Source organism: Cnephaeus nilssonii (genome assembly GCF_951640355.1).
Source record: "Cnephaeus nilssonii genome assembly, chromosome: 1".
NCBI classification, from domain to species: Eukaryota; Metazoa; Chordata; class Mammalia; order Chiroptera; family Vespertilionidae; genus Cnephaeus; species Cnephaeus nilssonii.
The window spans coordinates 69,772,567-69,795,963 of NC_137072.1; the positions used below are offsets into that span (position 1 = coordinate 69,772,567).

Below are 23,397 nucleotides of genomic sequence, written 5' to 3' on the forward strand. Positions count from 1 at the left end.
TATTTCAGAAATCGACTATCTCCCATTTACCTCAAAATGGGAAATTAAATGAACTGAAACGCAGATCAGCTCCTTCCTTCAAATGCTGTGCAAGAGAGAGGTGATCAATGTGGAAAGCTCAGGGGTCAAACTGAAACTAGGACTTCACTTCTTTTCAACTCATGGGTGCAAGTCAGCTTCAAAATCTAAGATGGACTGTTATCACAGAGATAAAAAATGAACTTCTTTTTTCATTCTAAACTTCAAATTAAAGCCACACCTTTTAAGAGATGTTGCGAAAGTTTTTAAGGAAACAAAGACATAGTAAGTTTATGTTTCAATCTCGATAAATTTAACCCCTCTTGCGACCATTTCCCTGTCTCCACTAAGTAATTTCCCAACTCACCAGACCATACACTGATGCTAATTTAAGAACTAAAAATAGCCCTGGCCAGTGTGGCTCAGATGGTTGGGTGTTGTCCTGTGTACCGGGAGGTTGCCGGTTCGACTCCTGGTCAGGACACATGCCCAGGTTGCAGGCTCAATGCCCAGTAGGGGGCTTGCAGGAGGCAGCCAATCGATGGATGTTTCTCTCTCATTGATGTTTCTCTTTCTCTCTCTCCCTCTCTCTCTAAAAAAATAAAAATAAATTTAAAAATCAATAAACTATTTAAAAAATAAGAAAAAAGAACTAAAAATACTTTGTAACAAAGCTACATGGCTTTGTTTTTTGGTTTTCTCCTAACATCCAGAGAAGTTTTGAAGCATTTTTCTCACATTGCTCAACCCTATGGTTCTATAAACCAGAAAACACAAATTATGGGGTTGGGGGACGAACAGGCAGAGCATGGGGGTTTTCAGGGCAACAAAACTACTGTGTCTGATACTATAATGATAGATACATGTCATTACACATTTGTTCAAACCCACAGGATGTACACCAAGAGGGAACTTAAATGTAAACTATGGACTTTGGGGGATTATGATGTATCGATGCAGGTAATCAATTGTAACAAATGTACCATTCTGAAGGGGGATGCTGGTAATGGGGGAGACTGTGCATGGGGAGGGGGGCGGGGGTATGTGAGAAATCTCTGTCCCTCCCTCTTAATTTTGCTATGAACCCATAACTGTTCTAAAAAAATGTTTTTCTTTACAACAAAACAAAAAACATTTACACTGAAAGCAGAGAATAAAGTGGGGTCTTGGAACAAAGGTGAGCTGACAGGAGAGTGGCGGGCAGCAGACGGGTGGGCGGTGAGTACCTTACTGTCCAGCTTCTTCATGGTGACCAGGTCCAGGGACTTCAGTGAGTGCCCAGTAGGGGCAATGAAGTAGAGGCACGCGTGGATCCTGGTGTCGTGGTAGTTGAAGAGAGACCGTTTGATCTTCAATTCCTCCTGTAAGTAGGCCTCAAACTGGGCATCGATATATTCCACTATTGGCTTGTAGCTGGAATGCAGAAGAACGTTCTCTAAAGCACATTTCCAGTCAGCACACTTCGAGTCAAGGCCTCTCCGGCAGTTCGGCGTGGTACAATGCTCAGGAATGTCCACGGTTCCCCTGCCCCGAGAGCTAAAGCCCAATTCCCTGCATCCAGGGCCTCTGTCTTGGGTCCCACACCACCCGGCTCACTGTCTCTGGCCCAGCCACGCACACCAAGCTCTGCCTCCACGCCTTTGCTCACACTAGCTCTTCTACCTGGGACAGACTCCTTCCCATCACTGTCCTGCCTAACAGTCATCCTCCAAAACAGAGGATAAACAGGTGTCGCATGCGGTCGATTCCCCCATGGGACCCTTGAAGATACTGCTAAGAGGTGGTGGCATTTTTTCCTCTTGGGGCAAAACTGAGCCTCCAAATCTGTCCCAACAAAGTGATTTTGACAGCCTGTACCAAAGGACTGACTCTGGTGCACAAAATAAAACTGGTCTGTGACTTCAGGGTATGGCACCGCCTCCCATTGGGAGCCCGGCCCGGTCCCCTGCCCGTTCCTCCGGAGGTTAGGCGTTCTCTGTGCGCTCATAAAGCCCTGTGCACGTTCCAGGATTCCAGCTATAAACCGAAATGCCTGGACCACTGTGAGCTTCGAGGTTCTTTCCAACTCTAAATGTTATGATTTGAAGATACATTTTATAACCCTCTGCTCACCAAGTTATAATTCAAATCTTTTTTGGGTGATTATGTGTGATTCGATGAACTGACCATAAACACAATCATTAAAAGCATATCAGGTGGTGCATAGGTCACTGTGGATAAGCCATGGACTCTCCCGGGTCCCAGGGGACTAGCTGCTCAGGAGAAGTCAGTCAGCAGCAATGAGACCGGCCTACTGGGAAGACAAAAGGTTGATTCTTCCCAACTTACTACGGTGCTGAGGAATGATTTAAACTTTAAGAAACATAAAAACCTTCCAACACTAAACCCCAGGACTATAAATTAACTGAAATCCCTGAAAGGGAACTACAAGTCTTTTAAAATGAAGATGACATCAGACACCTTAAGTGAAAAACAAACAAAAAAAACAAACCAAAATAAAAATAAAACAGAGAAACCAAACAAATTTATGACTCAAACCCAAACCGTCAGATAAAAAGCTTTTCGATGGCATTTTTCTTGGAAACTTATCACAAAACCCTTGGTTCATTTTAAGCAGACAAGTCTCTAGAGGTTAAAAAAAAAAAAAAAGTGGAATGTGCCTCAGCAATAAGAATAAAGTTCTCAATCATGGCAAGCAAAATTCCAATGAAAAGGATGAGCAAGTGATAAGTCTTCTATGTTTTTCAATTTTAAAATATAGGCAGGCATTATGTAACAATAGTAATCCTCATCTTTATTCCAGGATAGTTATATAGGATGGTGGTTAGAAGCACAGATGCAAGCTAGACCACCTCAGACCACAGTCTAGCTCTACAACTTACTAGCTGTGTGACTCTGGGCAAGTTACTACTAAAGCTCCCCGTGTCTTAGTTTCCTCATAGATAAATCCAGGACAAAAATGGTATCTATATCAGAGAGCTACTGTGGTAAACGAGTGAGCTAATATATGTAAAGGACTAGCACATAAAGTAAGATATAACTATTTCACTGTCATCTAAGAAACAACAAATAAGAAATAGCATGCCTGACATTTTTAAAAGACAAAGGGAAAAAAACAAGAGAACTTTACCCTCACCTGGTTCCATGGCAACCACTCTGCCACTGAGCTCATTGGACCAGGCCCCTCCAATGAAGGCCATGATGCCGTCAGTCCAGGGCCTGTTCTTTCAGTCTCCTGACACTGAGGCATGTGTTGGGGGAAATCAAGACACTCCCCCAGCACCCTCCCAGCCCCAAGGGGAGGAAAAGCAGCTCACAGCAGTTGCTCCTTTCTGGCTCCCCAGTTCCTGATTTGCTTCGCAGCACCTCCTCCCCAGCAGTTGTCCAAGCATGTTCTGCTTTCTATTAATTTCCCTTTTAGCCTCTGGTTTGATTCTGATGCTCCAAGATTATGGAAGATAGAACATCTCTCCTTTTATATATATTTTTTATTGATTTTGGAGAGGAAGGGAGAAAGAGAATCATCAAGGATGGGAGAGAATCATTGTTTGGCTGCCTCCTGCTCGCCCCCCACTGGAGATTGAGCCTGAAACCTGGGCATGTGCCCTGACTGGAATCGAACCATGACCTCCTGGTTTATAAATTGATGCTCTACCACTGAGCCATGCCAGTCAGGCCCATCATCTCTCCATTTCAAGTGAGGAATGCTTTCTGCCCTGGATTCAATACAGCCGAGGAAACCTATTGTTCTCTTACATCTCAGGCCTCCTCTGACTTCCTATTACGGAGTGCTGGCCCATCTTTCCATCTCCTTCTTTTTCTCTACATGGTCTCCCTGGAAAGTCACAGCTTTTCCTCTGTTTCACTTGCCACCCACCCGATGATGATCCACAAATCTCCACTTCCAGCCCTGATCCTTCACCTGAGCATCAGACCCATCCATCCGACTGCCTACTAGATGTCTCCAGGTGCTCTTCTAACTAAATGAGTCTAAAATCAAACACTTCATCTTGCCCCCAAGCCCACACTTCATGTCCCTCAGCACAGTGAACGCACCTCCATCCACACCGCTGGTCAAGGCAGACACCTCGGGTTCCCCTTCCTACCTCCCACACACAAAAGCCCATCTATTTTGTGTATCAATCTAACCTTATAAAAAAGGTACTCCAGGGGAACTCTTTACCAAAATCACTAGTCCTGTGTGGAACATTTAATGATGCTGAGGAAACAGTTCCAGTGGCTTGATCCTCTGGTTCGCAACCCTTCACACAGATCCCCTGCCCCGTCTCCTCTCCTCTCCACTTCCCCTTCCCGGCATTTCAGTTACAAAGACAAGGACGCTGACTCCCTATTTTGCCTTTTGCTAGTTTCCCTTCTTAGAGAAAGGACACCTATTTATATTCAGTTTGGCCAATTCTAACGCCCCTGGATTGTAGCCATATAAACCAGAGGAAATGGGGGGAGGGGAGAGCACATCATATCTAGCCCTTCCATTTTTCACATGATTTCCTTTTATGGCATGGGGCTATTCCCTTTTACCCACCACTCATTTTTTTTTTCACATTCCTCCAGCCATGAAAAAAACACAATAAAAGGGTAAATGTTTGACTATGAAACTGATGGAATAAATGTTCACACAATGTTTTTTATCCACCCACTGATCATTCTTGCAAAATAGCCAATGCCATCATTCAGGGCTGACTCTCCATTTTATATATGACCAGATACCTACCATGTATTTTTTTCTATCTTGCTGTTAGCCAAAGTCAATTTTCGTTATTAAAAAAAACAACAATTTTCTCCCTAACCGGTTTGGCTCAGTGGATAGAGCGTCGGCCTGTGGATTGAAAGGTCCCAGGTTTGATACTGGTCAAGAGCATGTACCTTGGTTGCGGGCACATCCCCAGTAGGAGGAGGTGTGTAGGAGGCAGCTAATCGATATTTCTCTCTCATCGATGTTTCTATCCCTCTCCCTTCCTCTCTGTAAAAAAAATCAATAAAATATATTAAAAATTTTTTTTTCGTGCTAAAAAATAATTAGAAATCAAAGACTAAACAGTCTATTTCAATTGCATTTTTATAACTCTGATGAAGACTTGATGAGTTTGAGGATTCTCTCTAAGTGAATTTCAACCATCCATGCTTTTCAGGGCTGTTTATCATTCTAGTTAATAAACCACTGACAGTCTATCTCCATCTCCCAAAGGTAGGGCTAATTATTCGATTTCCAGCTCTTACAGCAACATTTGGTTTCCTTCTTCTCCAGACCCCTTTCCTTCTTCACCAAAGAGCACAGACAACAAAACAAGGAAGTCCTTAATCCACAAAGAGTTAATCGTGCTATTAAACATAACAGGAAACCTTACCAGATCTCTCTTCCTGCCTCCTTCTAGCTAGCCTGGTCCCAGGCAGATAATGCTGGAGGAATGCTGACATGTCCAAAGCCTATATAAACAAACTGGGACATTCTTGAGGTCTTGCATCAATGGCAGAAAAGCTTGCCTAATCCCCACACTAGTAAAATAATCATGGGTTCAGAGAAACAGCACATCCTTTACCATACGGTTACATAGCAATGCAAAAATGCATATCCCACTTCCAATTTTTTGATGGATGCAGGGCCTATCTGAACAACTATTTTAAACAGTAGTCATTTGGGCTTACAGTCCATAGTGTCAACACTGCCTTCTGGGGCACAGAGTTCTAAATGCCATTGAAAGAGGTTATGCAACAGCTGTCAAGAAATTTCAGAAGAAAAAAAATATTTGGTATCTAGGTTAGGTTAATATCACACTTCCTCTCTTCTAAATCTCCTTGGAAACTACTATTTGACCCAAATGAGTCAGATAATTTCTTAAAGAGGCCTCCAGCTGCAGTGATGAGGATCGGCACAGGACTAGCCACTTGCAGGTGAGTGCAAGCCCACCCGTCTAAGGCAAAGACCCTGATTAGAGGCGGGGCAAAAATGTAGGGGCAGGACTGAGGCATGACTCTGAGCTGGAATAGCACGTGGAATCTTAGCAGCAGGATGCTGGAGGATAGTCTCATTCCTGCAGAAAGGGATCCTGAAAAGGTCCAGTTGCTGCCTTCCCACCAGAGTGCACACACTTTAACCCCAGGGAGAAACCGTGTGGGTCGGAGGTGGAGACACGCCTTGCTCTGAGTGCGCACTGGGATTGCACAGTGACCAGGAGCCCCAGGTCTCTCCTGGGCTCCCACAATGCACCTGTGCTCTTTATCTGGTCGCCAGGGTTTTCTCTTCATCCACTCCACTGGGCATTACCAACAGCCTTCAGGCAGTAGCCTCACCATCGCTGCTTGGCACTGAGGTCAGAAGTTAAGAGCAACTGCTCAGCTGCAGGGGCTGAGCTCAGCTGTCCCCGACCCCTACACAATATACAGATAGTCCTTTTTTGACCAGCAAAATAACATCTCTCACTATATATAACACGTTCTCCTGTTATTACCGGACAATGTTTATTGAAGAGCATTTAAATTGCTCTATAGATAAAATAGAGCTCAGTGCTCAGCTATATAAGGAATTAAATATTTCTTTGTCATTACCATGGTGCTCATATAGATAAGTGATAGTTAAAATCCAGGGTGGGCAAAAGTAGGTTTTCAGTTGTGAGTACATGAAACAGACTTTATATCCTTGTATTACTATTTATTAATTACTAGAGGCCCAGTGCATGATTAAATCATGCACGTGTAGGGTCCCCTACACGCTTTCGCTTTCAATCACGGGGGAGCTGGGTGCCTCTCCGCTGGTGCACCAGACCTTTCAGAAGCCTCCGGCGCGGGAAGGCTTCTGAAAAGCCTGGTGCCTGAGCGGACAGGCACCCAGCTCACACGCTTTTGCTTTCGATCGCGGGGGAGCTGGGTGCCTGTCCGCTGGTGCACCAGGCCTTTCAGAAGCCTCCAGTGCGGCAGAGGCTTCTGAAAGGCCTGGTGCCGGAGCGGACAGGCACCCAGCTCCCTGCTTTTGATTGTCCGCGGCAAGAGGTGAGCTCGCTGCCCCAGAGGCCCCTTCTGTGCCGCAGCACAGCCATGGCGCAGATGCTGAGCTCGCGCCGCCGCTGGCGACGCCAGCTCAGCGTCCCGCCGGCCCAATAGGCCACCCCGGCCACCCCGAGTCCCGCCCCCCACGCCTCCTGGCCAATCGTGGGCATAGCGAAGGTACGGTCAATTTGCATATTTGTCTATTATTAGGTAGGATTGTATTATTTTCCATACAAACAACTGTAAACCTACTTTTGCCCCCCCCCCATCTATCTAGGCAATGCACATTTCTAGATAAGAAATAGTTCAAGTTCCTTTATACAAAACACATGTATATAATATACATAGTTTTGAATAAAAATCCAAACAGGAAAAACGCTGGTACTAAGGAAGTTTCTGAGTGCTAAGTAAACATACCATCATTTGTTGACGTGGTGTTTTATTCCCATAATGCTGTCACTGCTCAAAAATGTCTCTGGCAGCCCCCCTCCTGGACGCATCTTTGGGCCTGGGACAGTTTTATGTTAACTTTCTCAAACTTCTTTTGAGATAAAATGTAATATTTAAAATAGCCAGAAACTAAGATTTTCCCAACAGATCTTTCATAAAAATGTTTTCTTCGCTTAGGGTTTTTAGGAGCAACCCGAGGCAGAAGTCACACAGGGACAAGGGTTCTTCTTGCAGGCGATGGTGGAGGCATCTGGTTATCTGGACACACGTGGTGGCAGTTCTAGGGACCTAGCTCAGGGTCACCGGTGGCTGGTGGCAGGGGTTTCCGCTAACTGTCCTGTGGGGCAGTTGTATGTTTCTGTTCCTTCAGATTGATTTTCCCGATGGGAAATCTCCCAAACCTGGTTCCATCGCCCTCCTGGGAAAATGCCACAAGTTACCTTACTCCTCCTAACTCATCCCGTTTCTGCTGACACTAGCTGGAATCAATTACACAGGCTGATTCTGACCTAAAGAAGATTTCTCAGGACAAGACTGTCTCATCTTTTCATTGATACAGTTGGACCAACTCCCATCATCAGGGAACATTCAGCCTTTGAATTTACCGGGGATGGGTCACGTTATTGCCTCATCCATTTATATCCCCGCAAAATCCCAAGATATACCTGTCATCTTTATTTATCTGGTCTCCAAATCCCACGGTGTCCACGATGGTTAATTTCAGCCGGACATTGCTTTCCTGAAGCTCGTAACTTCTGGCTTTTAACCGGACACCTGGTTCATTGTGAGTAGCGGGGTCACTTTCAAATTTGGTGTTGAATAAAGTGTCCATTAACGTGGACTTGCCGATGCCCGTCTCACCTACATGACCACAGGGGAAGGAATCAGAGAACGCGTCAGTGCCTCTCAGGAGTGTTTCATAACCATGTTTGTACAACTTCTAAAAAAGTCACTATCACCAGTACTCCCTCCACGAAAAGACAGTTCTTTCCAGGTGAGCTGTATCCAATACCTCCCTAGAAATGTCTTAGTAACTTTTAGAAACTATTCAGCAGAAAAGATCTTGAACTTACAGATTAAGATACTCTTCTTTAGCTCTAGGGAAACAACCTGTTTGTACATTACAAAGACATAACGTGTATCTCTTCTTCTCCTAATTGTTGGTGTGTAAAACTGTTACCTAAAAGAAACTATACTGTTGAGTTTCTGTTACTAGAAAGAAGGACATATTCCATTTATATTGAATTATCTGATACCAGGTACTGTTGTCATAAAGAATGACATTTTCCAAAACAACACTTTTGAGAATAACAGTAATAATCACACACCCGCTAAGTGACTGAGGGCTGACTTTGTGCCAGGTGCTGTGGCAAGAGCTTCCAATGCATGACCTATTCAAACCCTATCACCATCCTCCATGGAGCAAACAGGTGCTCCCATCCCCTCCGTTTCACAGCCGGGGCACGAAGGCTCAGGTAGGGTGTAGGTAACTTGCCTGAAGTCACATTATTAAGTGACAGAGCAGGGTTCTAACCCAAGTGTGTGTGACTAACACTTTTCGTTGCTACTTCATAACTGTAATTTTGCTACTGTTAATGAATTGTAATGTAAACATCTGTGTTTTCCGATGGTCTTAAGCGACCCTGCTAGCGGTTCTCAACCTGTGGGTCGTAGAGTCTAAGACCATCGGAAAACACAGATATTTACATTACGATTCATTAACAGTAGCAAAATTACAGTTAGGAAGTAGCAACGAAAATAATTTTATGGCTGGGGGTCACCACAACATGAGGAACTGTATTAAAGGGTCGAGGCATTAGGAAGGCTGAGAACCACTGCTCTATATTATCCTCATTGTCTTTTCCTATTCAGCTGGAGTCCAGATGGTAAACATTTAGTAGATAGTTCTCCCAGCTTCAGAGTGATGTCTGCAACAATGAAACTGAATCGTGTTAAATGACCTGCAACAGTGGCCTTATTAATTCACACGGATAATTTTAAGTCATTAAGTGTTTACCGAGACCCTAATATGTGCAGAGTAGAGTGGCAGGTACCTGGTACCACTATACTAATCAAATGGCGAGCCACAAATGTGGAGCTACAGAGAGCTTTAGCCTGACCTTCATCATAAAACCAAGCAAAATCCTCCTTCATTCTAATTCTAATTCCCAAATTAATTCTGAGTCAAAAATAGTTGGCAAGGAGAAAGAACCCACCCCACCTTTGTCACTGGTGCTGGTGTTAGTGATTAAATATGTGATGGCGGAAAAAGGGAAGTAGAAATCAAAGAACATTATCCATAGGAAAGTCCTTTTATTTTGCATTTGGAAAATCTCCCTATTAGATTTCCAACTCAATCTGAACATGCTAATTATGCTGCAGCCCTTCCAGCAAATCCTAGGAGCAGTTCCTCTTCTAAAGGGTTCCGATAATCCCTGTTAGGATGGTGACCACTGCATGGGGAGACAAGAACTCTGGGATTTACAGCCCGGAGGCAAGTCTCCCACTGTAATGGCAAAATCCACTTAACAACTGTAAGTTCCATATTACTCACTGTTTTCCAACATAATGCAAAAGTGAAGTAGGATGGAGTTTTTCTGGATTTGAGCTTTCTCTAGTTAAGCAGCCTTGTGTGGCTTGCCATTGACTACAATGATTCACTTAGAGGATGAGTCGGTCAAGTTTGTTTGCCTTACTTTTTAACCTTGCCCACTGGGCCCCGGATACATACAAGATCAAAGCATTCCCTCTCCTTTCAGCCTTCATTCAGCCAGTATTTTCCCATTGCTTACTCTGTACCAAGCTCTGTGTCACATTCTGGGAATACGACGAACTAGCCTGCTGTGGTATTCTCCCAGTCTGACCTGGAACATGACTGAATGAATACCAATCAGACTCTAATTTATTAGGATGGGAATAATATTCTAAGTGTCTGCCATAACCACATTCCTCTTATGAGCAAGACGATACTTTATACCTAGTGACCACGGGTAACTAAACCAGGGCTGGCGCCCTGAACAGAGGCACCCATGGAAGCCTAACCATGATGCTCTGAGACAGTGCCCCATCCTGGGCAGTGACCTGTCTGTCCAATCAGAACTCCCCTCCTTGCCAGTTTGAGTGAGAGATACACAATCTGCACACATGGCAATGGCATAAGAAAAGATATACAGAGAAGTGAATAAGCAGAAGCCATGAGGCAGCAAAGGCTTCAGGTAAACGTAAGATGCTGACAGACCATTAGCTGGGAATATAGGAGAAAGAGAGCAGATAAGACACAACAGAGCTTAGTGTCTGAAATTCAATCTATACTAAGAAAAGGGTAATGTGCTAATTAGGGCAGATGTCTTCCAGACGTACATCCCAACAGAGCCACAGCCGCTACAAGGCCCGGGCTCAGGCAGCTGCTGAGGCCGGCAGTGGCAGCAGCAGCAGCAGTAGCAACGGGGTGATGGGGATGGTGCCTTCCCCTGAGCAGCCCGGTTGCCTCCCACAGAAGGAAGCCATCAGTAGGACATCCCCTGAGGGCTCCCAGACTGTGAGAGGGGACAAGCCGGGCTGAGGGACCCCCGACCCCGACCTCCCCCCCTCCCCCGCCACCCCGCACGAATTTTCGTGCACCGGGCCTCTAATCGTTAATAATACTTGAGCATTTACTATGTGACAAGCATAGGTGCTGGGCATAAAATGGTGAATAAAAAGAGACAGCAGACACTGAGTGAACTTCTGTAACGTCCTGAATGTCATTCCAGATCTCCGTGAAGTCTGCCTGTGTAGCAGGTGGGACGTTTTCCTGTCTTCCTTACCTTCCTGAATGTTCTTACCAGAAAGGCCCGTAGTGAGAGTAATCTAAACTAGTCTGTGCTCCCTAACATGATAGAGCTCAACAAGCTCATATCCATGATTCGTGGCTTAACAAAATAACTTTGAGCAAAACAAAGTTACTGTGTAATGGATATAGAAAGAAAACAGGGATCTCACTCTTTTTTTAAAAAAAAAAATTTTTTTTTATTGATTTCAGAGAGGAAGAGAGAGATAGAAACATCAATGATGAGAGAGAATCATTGATCAGCTGCCTCCTGCACACCTCTTCCTCCTGGGAATGGAGCCCACAACCCAGGCATGTGCCCTTGACCAGAATCAAACCTGGGACCCTTCAGTCTGCAGGCTGACACTCTTATTCACTGAGCCAAACCAGCTAGGGCAGGGATCTTACTCTTAGCGTACTTAGAATCAGGTAGGCAACCCAATACTGTAGGTACTCCAGTCATTTTACGTCCCTGTGACACATGTAACTTTCCCAAGTGCAGCAAACTTCTTTTCACAATTTACTTATTTTCAGGCCATGGACAAAGGGACGACAGCAGAACTACCTTATGAGGTAAAGGTTCTGTCTGTAGACAGTGATCCATTCAACTTTCATCTCTTTCCCTAAGGACAGCAATAAAGCCTTCTATTCCCATGGTAGGGACTCTCGGTTACCATGACAGGACTGAAATTACCATCTCATTGACTTGGCTGAGAATTAGATAAAGCTCGCGTCAATCAGGAACACCATGCTTTTTTTTTTTTTTTAAGGTAATTTTAATTATCATTTACATTAGGGAGGAAATTATGAACAATTAGCACTCCAGGCCCGACTTACAGCACAGGGTTAATCAGTGGGTTGGAAAAACCCCTGTTCCTTTAAATTTCAGAGTGCTTTACTTTCCATTTCCATGCCCTGTGCTTTTAAGAGCTGTAATTAGATACAGCTACTCCAGAAGCAGTGTGATTCACCAAAAGCAGTTCAGGAAGAAATGACAGCTTTTGGAATAAAAGTAATTCTAGAACTAGGAGAGTTTTTCAATGCATTAGTTTTTGAGGCCTCTCTCTAGCCTCCGAAAGGAGGACATTTTCTCTACTTTTGAGAAGAATATTTTTGTTCATTCTAATTGAGTAACTGAAAGCCTACCAGGCATAGGTTCCAAGTCAAACTAAAGCGGTAACAATATTCTGAGAAAATGAATGACTGACACCAACGCTGAAGCATTTCCAAACTCCTTAGCAGAATACCTGGCCTTTATTAAAAGTTAATTGGAAAGAAAAATGATCCTGATGATCTTTTATGCTGAGATTTGCCACTTGGGTAGATTTTTCCGAGTTTGCTGTTTTTTGTGTCATTTTTTTTTTCTGTTGTAAATTCATCTACCTAAAGGCTTGTTAGAATAATTAGAGATTTACTTTTGAAGTGCCCCCCCCACCCCCCGGCTTCTGTTTCTCTGCTCCCGCCGATGCTGGTGAGCATGACACCAGCATCACAGCGGAAAGCAGCCCCGCCTCTTCCGCTCTGTTCTCAGGCTTACTGAGTCTACAAGGTCTTCGTCGGACATTAAAAGAACAAACAAGCAAAAAACCCAACCACAACAAACAAGCAGAAGGGCTATATTATTAATTAACTAGAAGGGACTTGTAGATTGATCACACAGTTGCTCTGTGATGCAGCGTTTGTACTCTGATGGCCGAGGCTGAGTACTGGGATGACTGACTAGCCAGTCCCTGTGCAGGAAGGTCTGCCACCTGCTCTGACGATTCCCAGTTTCATTCCCGGTTGGAGCCAGATAATCAGAGCGCTCTGCACCTAAGCTGTGTCCTTTCATCTCCTCAGAGAATCGCCTTGGATGAAACATGCGTTGGCTAATCCCACCCGCCTGCATGAGGGGTTTGAAAGAAAAGCATGTGACTCTTGGCATCGCATGGATCCCCTACACTGACCTGGGGACACTCAGGAACCTAGACCGAGATGTGGGGACATGTATCTTTTCTGAAAACCCACTTTTTCCAGGTGAAGTTGTGTTTCATCTAGAGGAACTCTTTTATTTTAACTTCACAGATACTATAAACCTGTCATTACTAAACTTTCACCATATTTGGCACATAACATGTGCTCAATACGTATCTGCTGAATGGCTTTCCTCCATGCTCTGCCCACTGGCTGAAAGGCAAACGCATTCCTGATAGGCAGGTCTGATGGCTTTGAGTTCTGACTCTACCTCTGACTTCACCTTACTTTGGGGGGTTAACTGTATCTTTATTCATTTACTCATTCATTTCACCCTGTAAACCACTTTATATGCCTTCCTAGAAAAGCAAGATGGAATAAAAAAAGTTCACCATTTGACTGTAAAATCCTACAGTTTATGTTGACACTACAGCCTTGGCTAAAATTATCTTAAACTGGTCAGTTTTCTATTCCTCTTCTGTCATTCCCTCAAAACAATTATTGTTGAGTTACTTTAAAAATATCTATTTTCAAAATGCACCGTTGATTTACTTTGGCCCTGCTATTGAGCTGGTTCCCCTTCCAAAGCACGGGTGTTGCAGTGTTTTCTCCATCTCTGCATGTGCACAGAGACCCCACATACGGCTGCATCAATGCTGACGTTTCTCGCAGAGCTAGTGTCATTTTGGAAAACGAATGAGAAAGATATTTAAATTGTAAATTGTGACTAATTTAGATTCTCTGGAGTAATACAGCATGGGTAAGACAGAAAAGGCTTTATTTAAACCAACGTGCAGCTTTGGGGTGATTCAGTGTGTTGCAAGCAAGATGGAGAGTGAGGGAACTATGAACTCCCGGGTGCTCTGGTACCCAGTTTAGCTTCAAGAATTCTCTTCCCGGTTAAGTGAACACTACTCTCTCACTCTTGGTTACATTTCTTTCCAGAGCTCATCAGAGATGGATGCTAATAACAGACATTTAATTCAGTGCCTCTAAAACTAGACTAAGCTCATGCCAGGGTTAGTTTCTGCCCCGGTTCATTTCCTCTGTTTGCGACCTACAGCACCTTGCCACAAAACAAATTTTGAGAAACATCATCAGATTCCTTACTAGGCTCATAACTTTTTTAAAAATCCTCAATTCCCTTCCATACTTATCACATGAAAATAATTTAATGATGCTATAAACAGCAAACACACACATACTGTATAAAAAATTACAAATAGACAGTAGGATGACAGGGAGAAAAGAAAGTACCATGGATGCTCTGAAGCTAAATATGACACCTATTCCCCTGAGGGCTGTCAAAAGCTAGAACCCTTTTTCACAGGCTCTTACTTTAAAAATAGATGGACCATTGATTGACAGAGAGAGTTGTTTTCTTATACAGATATTTTGCTGTGAAATATTTATGGTAAAAAGATTTGATGCATTCCACTCTCTGAGGATAAGTATGCTTAATATTAATGCTGACACCCCTGTGTCCCAAAGAGCTAATGCTGGCTCTAACCACAGGGCTCCAAAGAGTTATGGAAAAGAATCTGCTGGCTTGATATACTGGCGTGGAAGGACAGCCAGGACTTACTGTGGAGTGAGAAAAAGAAAACACAGCCCGGCCAGTGTGGTGCCGTGGTTGAGCATCAACCTATGAACCTAGAGGTCACGGTTCAATTCCAGGTCAGGGCACATGCCCAGGTTGTGGGCTCGATCCCCAGGGTGGGGCGTGGAGGAGGCAGCCGATCAATGATTCTCATCATTGATGTTTCTATCTCTCTCCATCCTCTGCCTTCCTCTCTGAAATCAATAAAAATATATGTAAAAAAAAAAAAAAAAAAAACACAGAAGAATATGAGCTCTAAAACCAAAATTAAGAAGTTCTTGTGTAATTGTGAAAGAGCTGCTGTCTATGTCTAGTGTGTGCCTCTCTCATGCCCGTCCGCCTTCTGACCAAGTCTTCTTTCCCATCGGAACCTCTTGTGTTTGGGGCTGGGCTCACCCCACACCCTCCCTGGGGACTCAGGCCACCATTCAATATACGGCCTTTTCTGTGTTGGGGGTTGAGGAAGAGTCTTAACTGAGTGTAAACTGGATTTTAGCAATTCTCTATGGAAATTTTCCTACTATAAGAAGAGTGAGAGAGAGAAGTGCAATGTTGCTGGCTTTGAAAATGGAAGGTCCAAGAGCCACTAGAAGCTAAAAAAGCAAGGACAAGTAGTCTCCCCTAGAGCAGTGGTCACAAACCTTTCAGACCTCATGGACCACCAGTGGTTTGCGGACCACCGGTTGGCGACCGCTGTCCTAGAGGTTCTGGAAAGGTCCTGCTGATGCCTCGAATGGAGCCCAGGGGGACACGTGTTGAACTTCTAGAGAACCACAAGATAATACTAATAGTAATGAATTGGTGTTGTTTTAAGCCTCCAAAAATAATTTCCAAGTACAGAAAGATGTAGAAAGTTTCTAGAAGGATTTCAGTGTTATTTCTGTGGAATGGAAATGAGGGTGAAAAACGAAAAGGGGGGGAGTTGTTTTTTTAAACAGAAAGTATGTACTATTTCTGTTAGTTTTTTTTTTTTTTAAATATATTTTATTGATTTTCTACAGAGAGCAAGGGAGAGGGATAGAGAGCTAGAAACATCGATGAGAGAGAATCATCGACCAGCTGCCTCCTGCACATCCCCCACCAGGGATGTGCCCGCAGCCAATGTACATGCCCTTGACCGGAATCGAACCTGGGACCTTTCAGTCCGCAGACCGACGCTCTATCCATTGAGCCAAACCGGTTCCGGCTATTTCTGTTAGTTTGAAAAACTAATTTTAAACATGTCTAAGAATAGAACCAGAATCTAAAAAAATCTAAGCATCATAGGTATTGTCACCCACCCAGGTGAGTCAAAATAGCAGCTGCTCTGCAAATCCAACAGGGCAGCATGGACATGGCTTGGGAGGAATTCCGACCAGCATCATAACTGTGCTATTTATTTAACACCAGGGGTCGGCCCAGGAACCAACACCCCCACTTCACACCATACACCCTGTCACACCAGGTCCGTCCAGCAAGCCCAGTGCCCCTGGAAAATTTCCCAACCTGCAGGGGCTGGGACATAACTCTCCCAGGTATTTGTGAAGCTGATTTTGAAGACAAGGCTGGGGGAGGCAGGGAAGAGAAGCCAGAATAGTAATCAGCCTACAATTTAGCCCACTTTTCAATAGAAAAAAAAAAAAAAATCAACAAATTGCCAACAAATTGCTATGCTAATGAGGAACTGCAGGCTCTGCAAGCGGCATTTACTGTAAGAGAAAAGGCAATTCATTTGGGCCACGCTGTAGAACGAGCTGCCACTCAGGAGGCGCCCTGCTGAATTTTAAATGGCTTCACTTCACGGAGGGAGAAGGAGAGAGCAAGCAGGAGAGCTGGCTGCCTGGTCCTGTCTTCTCCTCACACGGTGCTGAAGACCGCACGCCAGAGAGCGAGCCGGACCATGTGCCAATCCCCGGTGGCTTTCTGCTGATGAGCACCCAGTGCAGCACCTGCAAGCAACATGTCCAAATACTTCCCAACAGGGAACATCTGCCCCTCCCCGCAATGGGTATCACTAAAAAATGGTGGTTCTTACATTGAGTGCACACCTTTTCTAAAGTCATTTCACTCTACGTGGACAAGAGAAGTGAGTCTGGTACATTCTGCCAAGCCTGGGTCCCCCGGGCTCTACAGAAACACAGAATTCCTGTTGTTCTTCCTCAGAGTGAAGTCTGGGGGGTGCGTGCCCAGAGGACAATGGCAACAAACCAGTGCCGCCCAAACCACTGCCCTGCGGCTTAGCCGGGCCACTCATTCATCCGGAGCGACCTGTCCAAGGAAAGGCCATCATCTGTCCCAGGAGCATTGCTGCTTCAAATCTACAGGAGAGGTGTATTTCTGTCTCCCCCTTTCCCCACCTTCTTTTCTACCTTCCCCCTCTCGGTGTAAAAGGGATCTGACTAGAGAGAAGAAGAAAAATACCACAGCCAGCGGCCTAGGCTAGTGTGTGATGTTCAAAGGGTATGAAGAAAATGTACTGAGGATACAAGTAAGCCAGATCGCTTTGACATTGGCCATTTGTCTAACAGAAATACATTTAGGTCAATTTTAGATTCCAACTTAAGGATGAAAGGTTAATCCGACAATTGGGCAGAAAGTTTATTTCAAATATAAAACAATTTTAAATTGTCTTTTGCTCTCAAAGCAAACATTTTAAATGCTGTGTGTTTATTAAAGTAGTTAGAGTAGTTTCAGATTTTACTTACCGTAGGTAGAATATCTTTTAAAAACCCCTAGTGGAGGTTACTGGTGCACTGCAGTTAGAGACCCGAGAAACACTTGCCTAACCGGCTTCTGGTGGTCTTACTATGTATGTACATCTCAGTTCCCGCTTTTAACTAGTGTCTAGTTAGGGTCTAAGTCCCTCCCCCTATCAAAAATGAAAATAATGATTTAATAACAACATTAAACTGACCACTAAGTAAAAATAATTTGAGTAACACCACAAAACTTACAAAGCATGTACCCAAATACAAGAATCGTAACGGTGGGACATATAGACAGTGGGTATTATTGTCCCGCTTTTCTAATGAGAAAGTGAAAATATCATTCTGCTTATTTCCTGAAATGAGTCTCTCTCACAGGCACCTGCCAGCTGAAGGTCAGACTCCGTGCCCGGCAGCAGGTGATGAGTCACTTACCAACACACAGGATGTTGAAACAGAACCCTTGGGAAGTTGACTTGTTGACCAGCTGGTCAGGAAGACTGTCAAATCCAACATGGCCGGAGAGGGACAAGTTTCGGAGCTCTTCATTCTGGAATTACAGAGGGGACATGTTTGAGAACCCACGAACGGTGCCACCTGGGTACCACACGTTACGGAAAACACCCTCTCCCTTCCTTTCTTCCTGGCGTGCCTGGAAGAAAGAGCTTGCTTCTCTACCCACACCCTCTTTGGCTTCTACACAACTGAAGGGACTAACAACCCAAAGCCATGCTCTTTCCACAAAATCACATCCACTCCCAAGTGGATGGTCTCCAGCACACCTCACTCTCTGTTTCATGTGCACCGGTCCAGGGAAAATGGAGGTGACTATTTCAGATACGTAGTAAGAGACACAAAAAACTCCAACCATTTTGGTAGCTTTGAACACTCAAGAAAAACTTTCAAATGACTTTCAACCCACAGTAAAAACTAAATAACACTCTTCCAGATACATGGAAGGAGCTCTGGGAAGCTCACAGTGGCTCACAGCTGAGAAGCTTCCTGCACCCTCTCGCAACCTGGGACTCCTTGGGGGGATGTTGGATTGCAAGTTTCAGCCCGATCCCCGCAGGCCAGGCCGAGGGACCCCACCAGTGCACGAATCCATGCACCGGGCCTCTAGTATGTATATAAGATCTTTGGTTAATCTCTTCCTGCCCTCCCCTGCCCCCCTTCCCTCTGAGATTCATCAGTCTGTTCCATGTTTCCATGCCTGTGCAGAATGTCTGCCCCCTGGTGGTCAGTGCGTGTCATAGCTACCGGTCAAACAGTCGCTTAGGCTTTTATATATAGATGCCTACTGCCTCCATGACTTTGAAGGCATCCCAAGGGTGTTGGAGATGACCTGCGAAACCTTTCCTTCCCAGGAAAGCAGAGGTCAGCGATGTTCCTTCAGTTACAATACCACAGTTATGGCTTGGGATTCCAGAAACTAGATACTGAAGCCTTCTTGAAAACACGACTCCTGGTGTTCTGGCTATGTTGCCAATGAACTTTATATTCAAAATGCTAAAATTTGGATAAGAAAAAGAGCCTCAAATTTACAGTTTAATAATTAAAAAAAAAAAAAAAAAGGCATTAGCCAGGGTCACTTAGCCAACATTTTTTAAAAATAAAATGCAGGTTTCCTTTATGCCTATTTGGGTTAGATAATGATCAGAGGGATGTCTTTTAGTAATCTGGGACTGAGACTCCACGTCCAAATCGCCAGGGTCACTACAGAGGCGGAGAAATGTGATTCCCTGAACGTAGTGATTTTAAGGGACTGTTTTATGAACAATATAATGTCTAAGGTCCTTGCCAGCTCTAAAATCCTGATTCTCTGAACAAGACTAAAAGCCATCACGCTGCCTGAATACCATGGTGGCAGCTGCAGGCTTGAGGTCAATGGGACAGAGAACAGATGCTCAGTCTATGAATAGTTTCCTTGAAACCTGCCAACAGTGAATACTAGCCTCAAGAGTGGGCACTTATCCTTGAACAGGATGGCACGGTGGGCAGCTCACCAACAGCTTCCGGGGCAGGCTCCAGTCGGCAGCAGGCCTGGTAGCTGGCCCGTCCGCCCCCAAATACCACACGGCGGTAATTCTCTCTCGCCCGTCCCTTCCTCTTCAGATACCTCAAGGTTCAGACAGCAGGTATTTTTAGGGCGTGTACCACATCCGCCAAGACTTGGGGGAGGAGGATTTGAAATGAGTCTGGGTTATATTTAGACCTCTTTCCATCACAGCTGTGCAGTGGCTGCTGTGTGTCAGGCTAGGAGAAGCCACACCAGCCTGCATTTCAGTCACATCCCTGATTCGAACACTCAGCAAATGGCACAAGAGAAGACAAGGCCCAGGAGAACCATCATCCCATCTCCCCTCTCCTCTCCATCACAATTTTAATTTCCAGGGATCGGGAGGGGGAGTGGCTCACTGCTTGGGATTCTGGAGTATTGGGTTTTTAAACTCAGATACCCACCCAGGAGCCAATCCTGGTAAAGAATCAGTTAGTAATTATAGCTCTCATCCCAGGACCCAATGCTCAGCATCTCATATTCTCACCATTTCCAAAACACGAGAAACCACCCCCACGTCCACTGAGTATTTTTATACCCACGGAAAAACCACACACAAAATGAAGGGTTATAAAACAGTTTGGTCCTGAAATTTATTTTTTTTTTTAAATTTGAAGGTATGTCTTCAGTCTCCGTCTTCTAACTTTGTAACAAAAAATATGTAAATGTTATAATGCCATTTTTAAAATTCCATAATCTGAGCCTAATTCTCTGCCCAGTATTAAAGGAATCCTGAGAGTTACTGCCCATCAGCATGTGATGGGGAAAAGGGAAACCAGCATTTTTCTCTTTTGATCCATGAACAGATTGAAAAAACTGGAAGGCACGTAGGCAATGTGAAGAGAGGTCTAACTCACACGGAGCAGCGGAATCAAACCCCGCACTCCGGTGCTTACCGCGCCAAGCTTACTGCTTCCTGCCTCCGCTGCCTCTGTCCAAAGAATGTGGGGTCCCTTCGGAGTCTGTGGGCGTGGTCACAGGCACTCTCCTCCTTTCTGTCTTTACCGCTCTTAGAACCGAGGCACTTGATCTCTGACATGGATCTCTTTGCCTGCATTCAGTCCTGAATTTCTATCAAAGGGGTGTTTTTCTTGGGTTGTCCTATCTGTACCTCAAATTGATATTCTCCAAACTGAAATCCTATTCCTCTATCCTAAACCACCCCTACGCCAGAGTTCCCTCTGCCTGTTAGTGGCGCTTATCTATGCTTAAGACCCACCTACCCTGTATTCATTCCGAAGTGCCAGCAATGCCCCATCCTCTTCTCTAGTCCCACTATCCAACAGCCTCCCGGCTGTCTCCTGGCCCAGATCCTGTTCCCTCTAATCCCCTCTGTGCCTCGCCGGCAAAGGGATTTCAGTACTCAAAGGCCCACAGTCCCAAACCCTGGCCGGCCATCTCAGGACCTCCATGGGCTAACTCCAAACCTCTATTCCAGGCATCCTCAAACTACGGCCCGCGGGCCACATTCAGGTGTTTTTGCCGTTTTGTTTTTTTACTTCAAAATAAGATATGTGCAGTGTGCATAGGAATTTGTTCATAGTTTTTTTAAAACTATAGTCAGGCCCTCCAACGGTCTGAGGGACAGTGAATTGGCCCCCTGTTTAAAAAGTTTGAGGACCCCTGCTCTATTCCTACTGGATCGCCCACTGCTCCCCATAGAGCACATTACACTGCAGTTCACCTGAGTTCCTCACCTTTCCTGGGACAATCCCAGTTTCCTCCATCTGGGAGGTCCAATGTTTACATAACCAAACCTTCTAGATCCCACTGAAATTTACCTCCATCATTGTCTTTATTATGAAATTTCAGTGGACTTGCTCCTTATCAAGAAAAGGAAAACAATGATGGCATAAAGGTGGCTCAAGCTATCTGGTATTCCATGATCACCGTAACAGCTAACATTTACCGACCATTTCCAATGTTCCAGGAAAGCGCTAACCGTGAATGAACTAGGTCATGTACCTGAACAATTCGGTTACTATTATTACCCAACCCCAACTCACAGATGAGGAACCAGAGCACAGAAGTTTAGTAACTTACCCAAGGTCACACAGCTAGTACACTGAGGAGCCGGAACGTGCCGTTAGTCACCGCTGTCTCACAATCTGAGTCAGCGATTTCCCACCTTTTCATCTCATGGCACACAAACTAATTACTAAAATTCTGGGGCACAGCAAAAAATATATTTTTTGCCGATCTGACAAAAAACAAAACAAAAACACAACGGTATAATTTTGAATCATTCACACTGGACAGCTATTGTTATGTTGGCTGTTGTCCTTTTTTTTTTTTTAATTAAAAAAAAGGGGAGGGGGGGAAGAGATCCGTGCCCCTGAATAAATAGTCAGGTATTGCATATTTTTTGTTGTTGTTAATCCTTACCCGACGATATTTTTCACTGATTTTTTAGAGAGAGTGAAAGGGAGGGGAATAGACAGAGAGAAACGCTGATGTAAGAGACATATCGCATGTACTCCAACAGAGGCCAGGGATCGAGCCTGCAACCGAGGTACGTGCCCTTGACCAGAATCAAACCAAGACCCTTCAGTCTGCAGCCAACGCCCTAGCCACTGAGCCAAACCGACTAGGGCAGTACTGCATGTTTTAAAAGAATTCTTGCAGCACACCAGTCAAAAACCGCTGATCTAAGTTCCTGGTAGCCCCAGACAATACAATGATTTGAGTGTTGTATATCCAAATTTCTATTTTAACATATTGTATATAAAAATCCAGTATGTTAAAATAGAAAGGAAAAAATATTCTAACCTTGTCATTCTCTAAAGTTGTTAACTATAGGAGGTAGAAGTCAAGGGTTAGTATTGGCAAAGTAGCTCCAAGTATATTTTCACTGGTCCTGGCAAGGCTGAGACTAGATGTTGATTTTCGCAACTATGGCACATGAAGCCAATAATATAAGGCTTAGTTTTGACCAACATGAAGCCACTAAGTAGGAAGACCTTAATTGATTTAGTCCTCCACTTGCTAATCTATCTAGTTTTGTACTTAGATGATTTGTATGCTTCTTCTACCTTGAAATGGGTTGTGACTAAATTCTGTGGTATAAAATAAAATCACCAGTCTTTAACTTGACAATCTCATTTTTCTCTTTTCGGAGCATCTCCACATGGATACAATTATTTGTTCATTCAAAAATACTCACTGCTCAAAGCACAAGGGAGCAAAATATGCTATTTTTGTTATTCACTGAGAAACACTTCTCCTGCCTTTACAAGGGATACAATGTAGTGATAGAGAAAGGACATAAGTAAAGATAAAGCCGCAAGAGTAACAGTAATAAATGCCATGACTTTAACTATGGGGTGACATTGGGGGGGGGGGGGGGCGTGCTAGGGAAAATCAGAAGGCACCATTTAAGAAGGCTAGAGCTTCCAGATCTACCAGGATAACAGAAGTCCAGTTTGCAGACTTCCAGATAAACGCCCTCTATGCCTAAAAGGTCACTTTGTTATGAATGTATGCTTTGAAGTGTATCATTCATTGACAAGTATTTCAGAAGATGCCAGGCTGACTTCATTACTGAAATCGTTACAGACAAATTATATAAGAATGTGTGCGCACACTTGCACTCTGAGTGCTGCTTTAAAATACGTTCCACGATCCCGAACCCTGCGTAACCAGGAGCAGGATGGCAAAGGCTGGGCCTCAGACAGCCGTGGGTTTGAACCCCAGAGCCTTGCTTCCTACTTGCTTTAGTCTCTGTTTCTCCATCAGTAAAAACAAAGCACTCGGCAGGGTGTTGGGAGGAGCCAAGGAAATGGCATGTATGAGAGTGCCTAGCCTTTATCCCGTCCTCAGGAAA

At 44.4% G+C, this 23,397-nt stretch overlaps 1 protein-coding gene across 1 annotated transcript in view; it reads right to left on the reverse strand.

Annotated features, from left to right (window-relative positions):
• The window catches only part of SEPTIN11 (septin 11), an 82,480-nt gene that overhangs the window by 19,538 nt on the left and 39,545 nt on the right, over window positions 1–23,397 (reverse strand). Inside the window, exons 2-4 of the mRNA XM_079769680.1 lie at window positions 17,951–18,065; window positions 8,136–8,331; window positions 1,245–1,431 (exon numbers count right to left, since the gene is read on the reverse strand). Coding sequence (XP_079625806.1) covers window positions 1,245–1,431; window positions 8,136–8,331; window positions 17,951–18,065 — 498 coding nt within the window. The remainder of the gene's footprint in view (window positions 1–1,244; window positions 1,432–8,135; window positions 8,332–17,950; window positions 18,066–23,397) is intronic.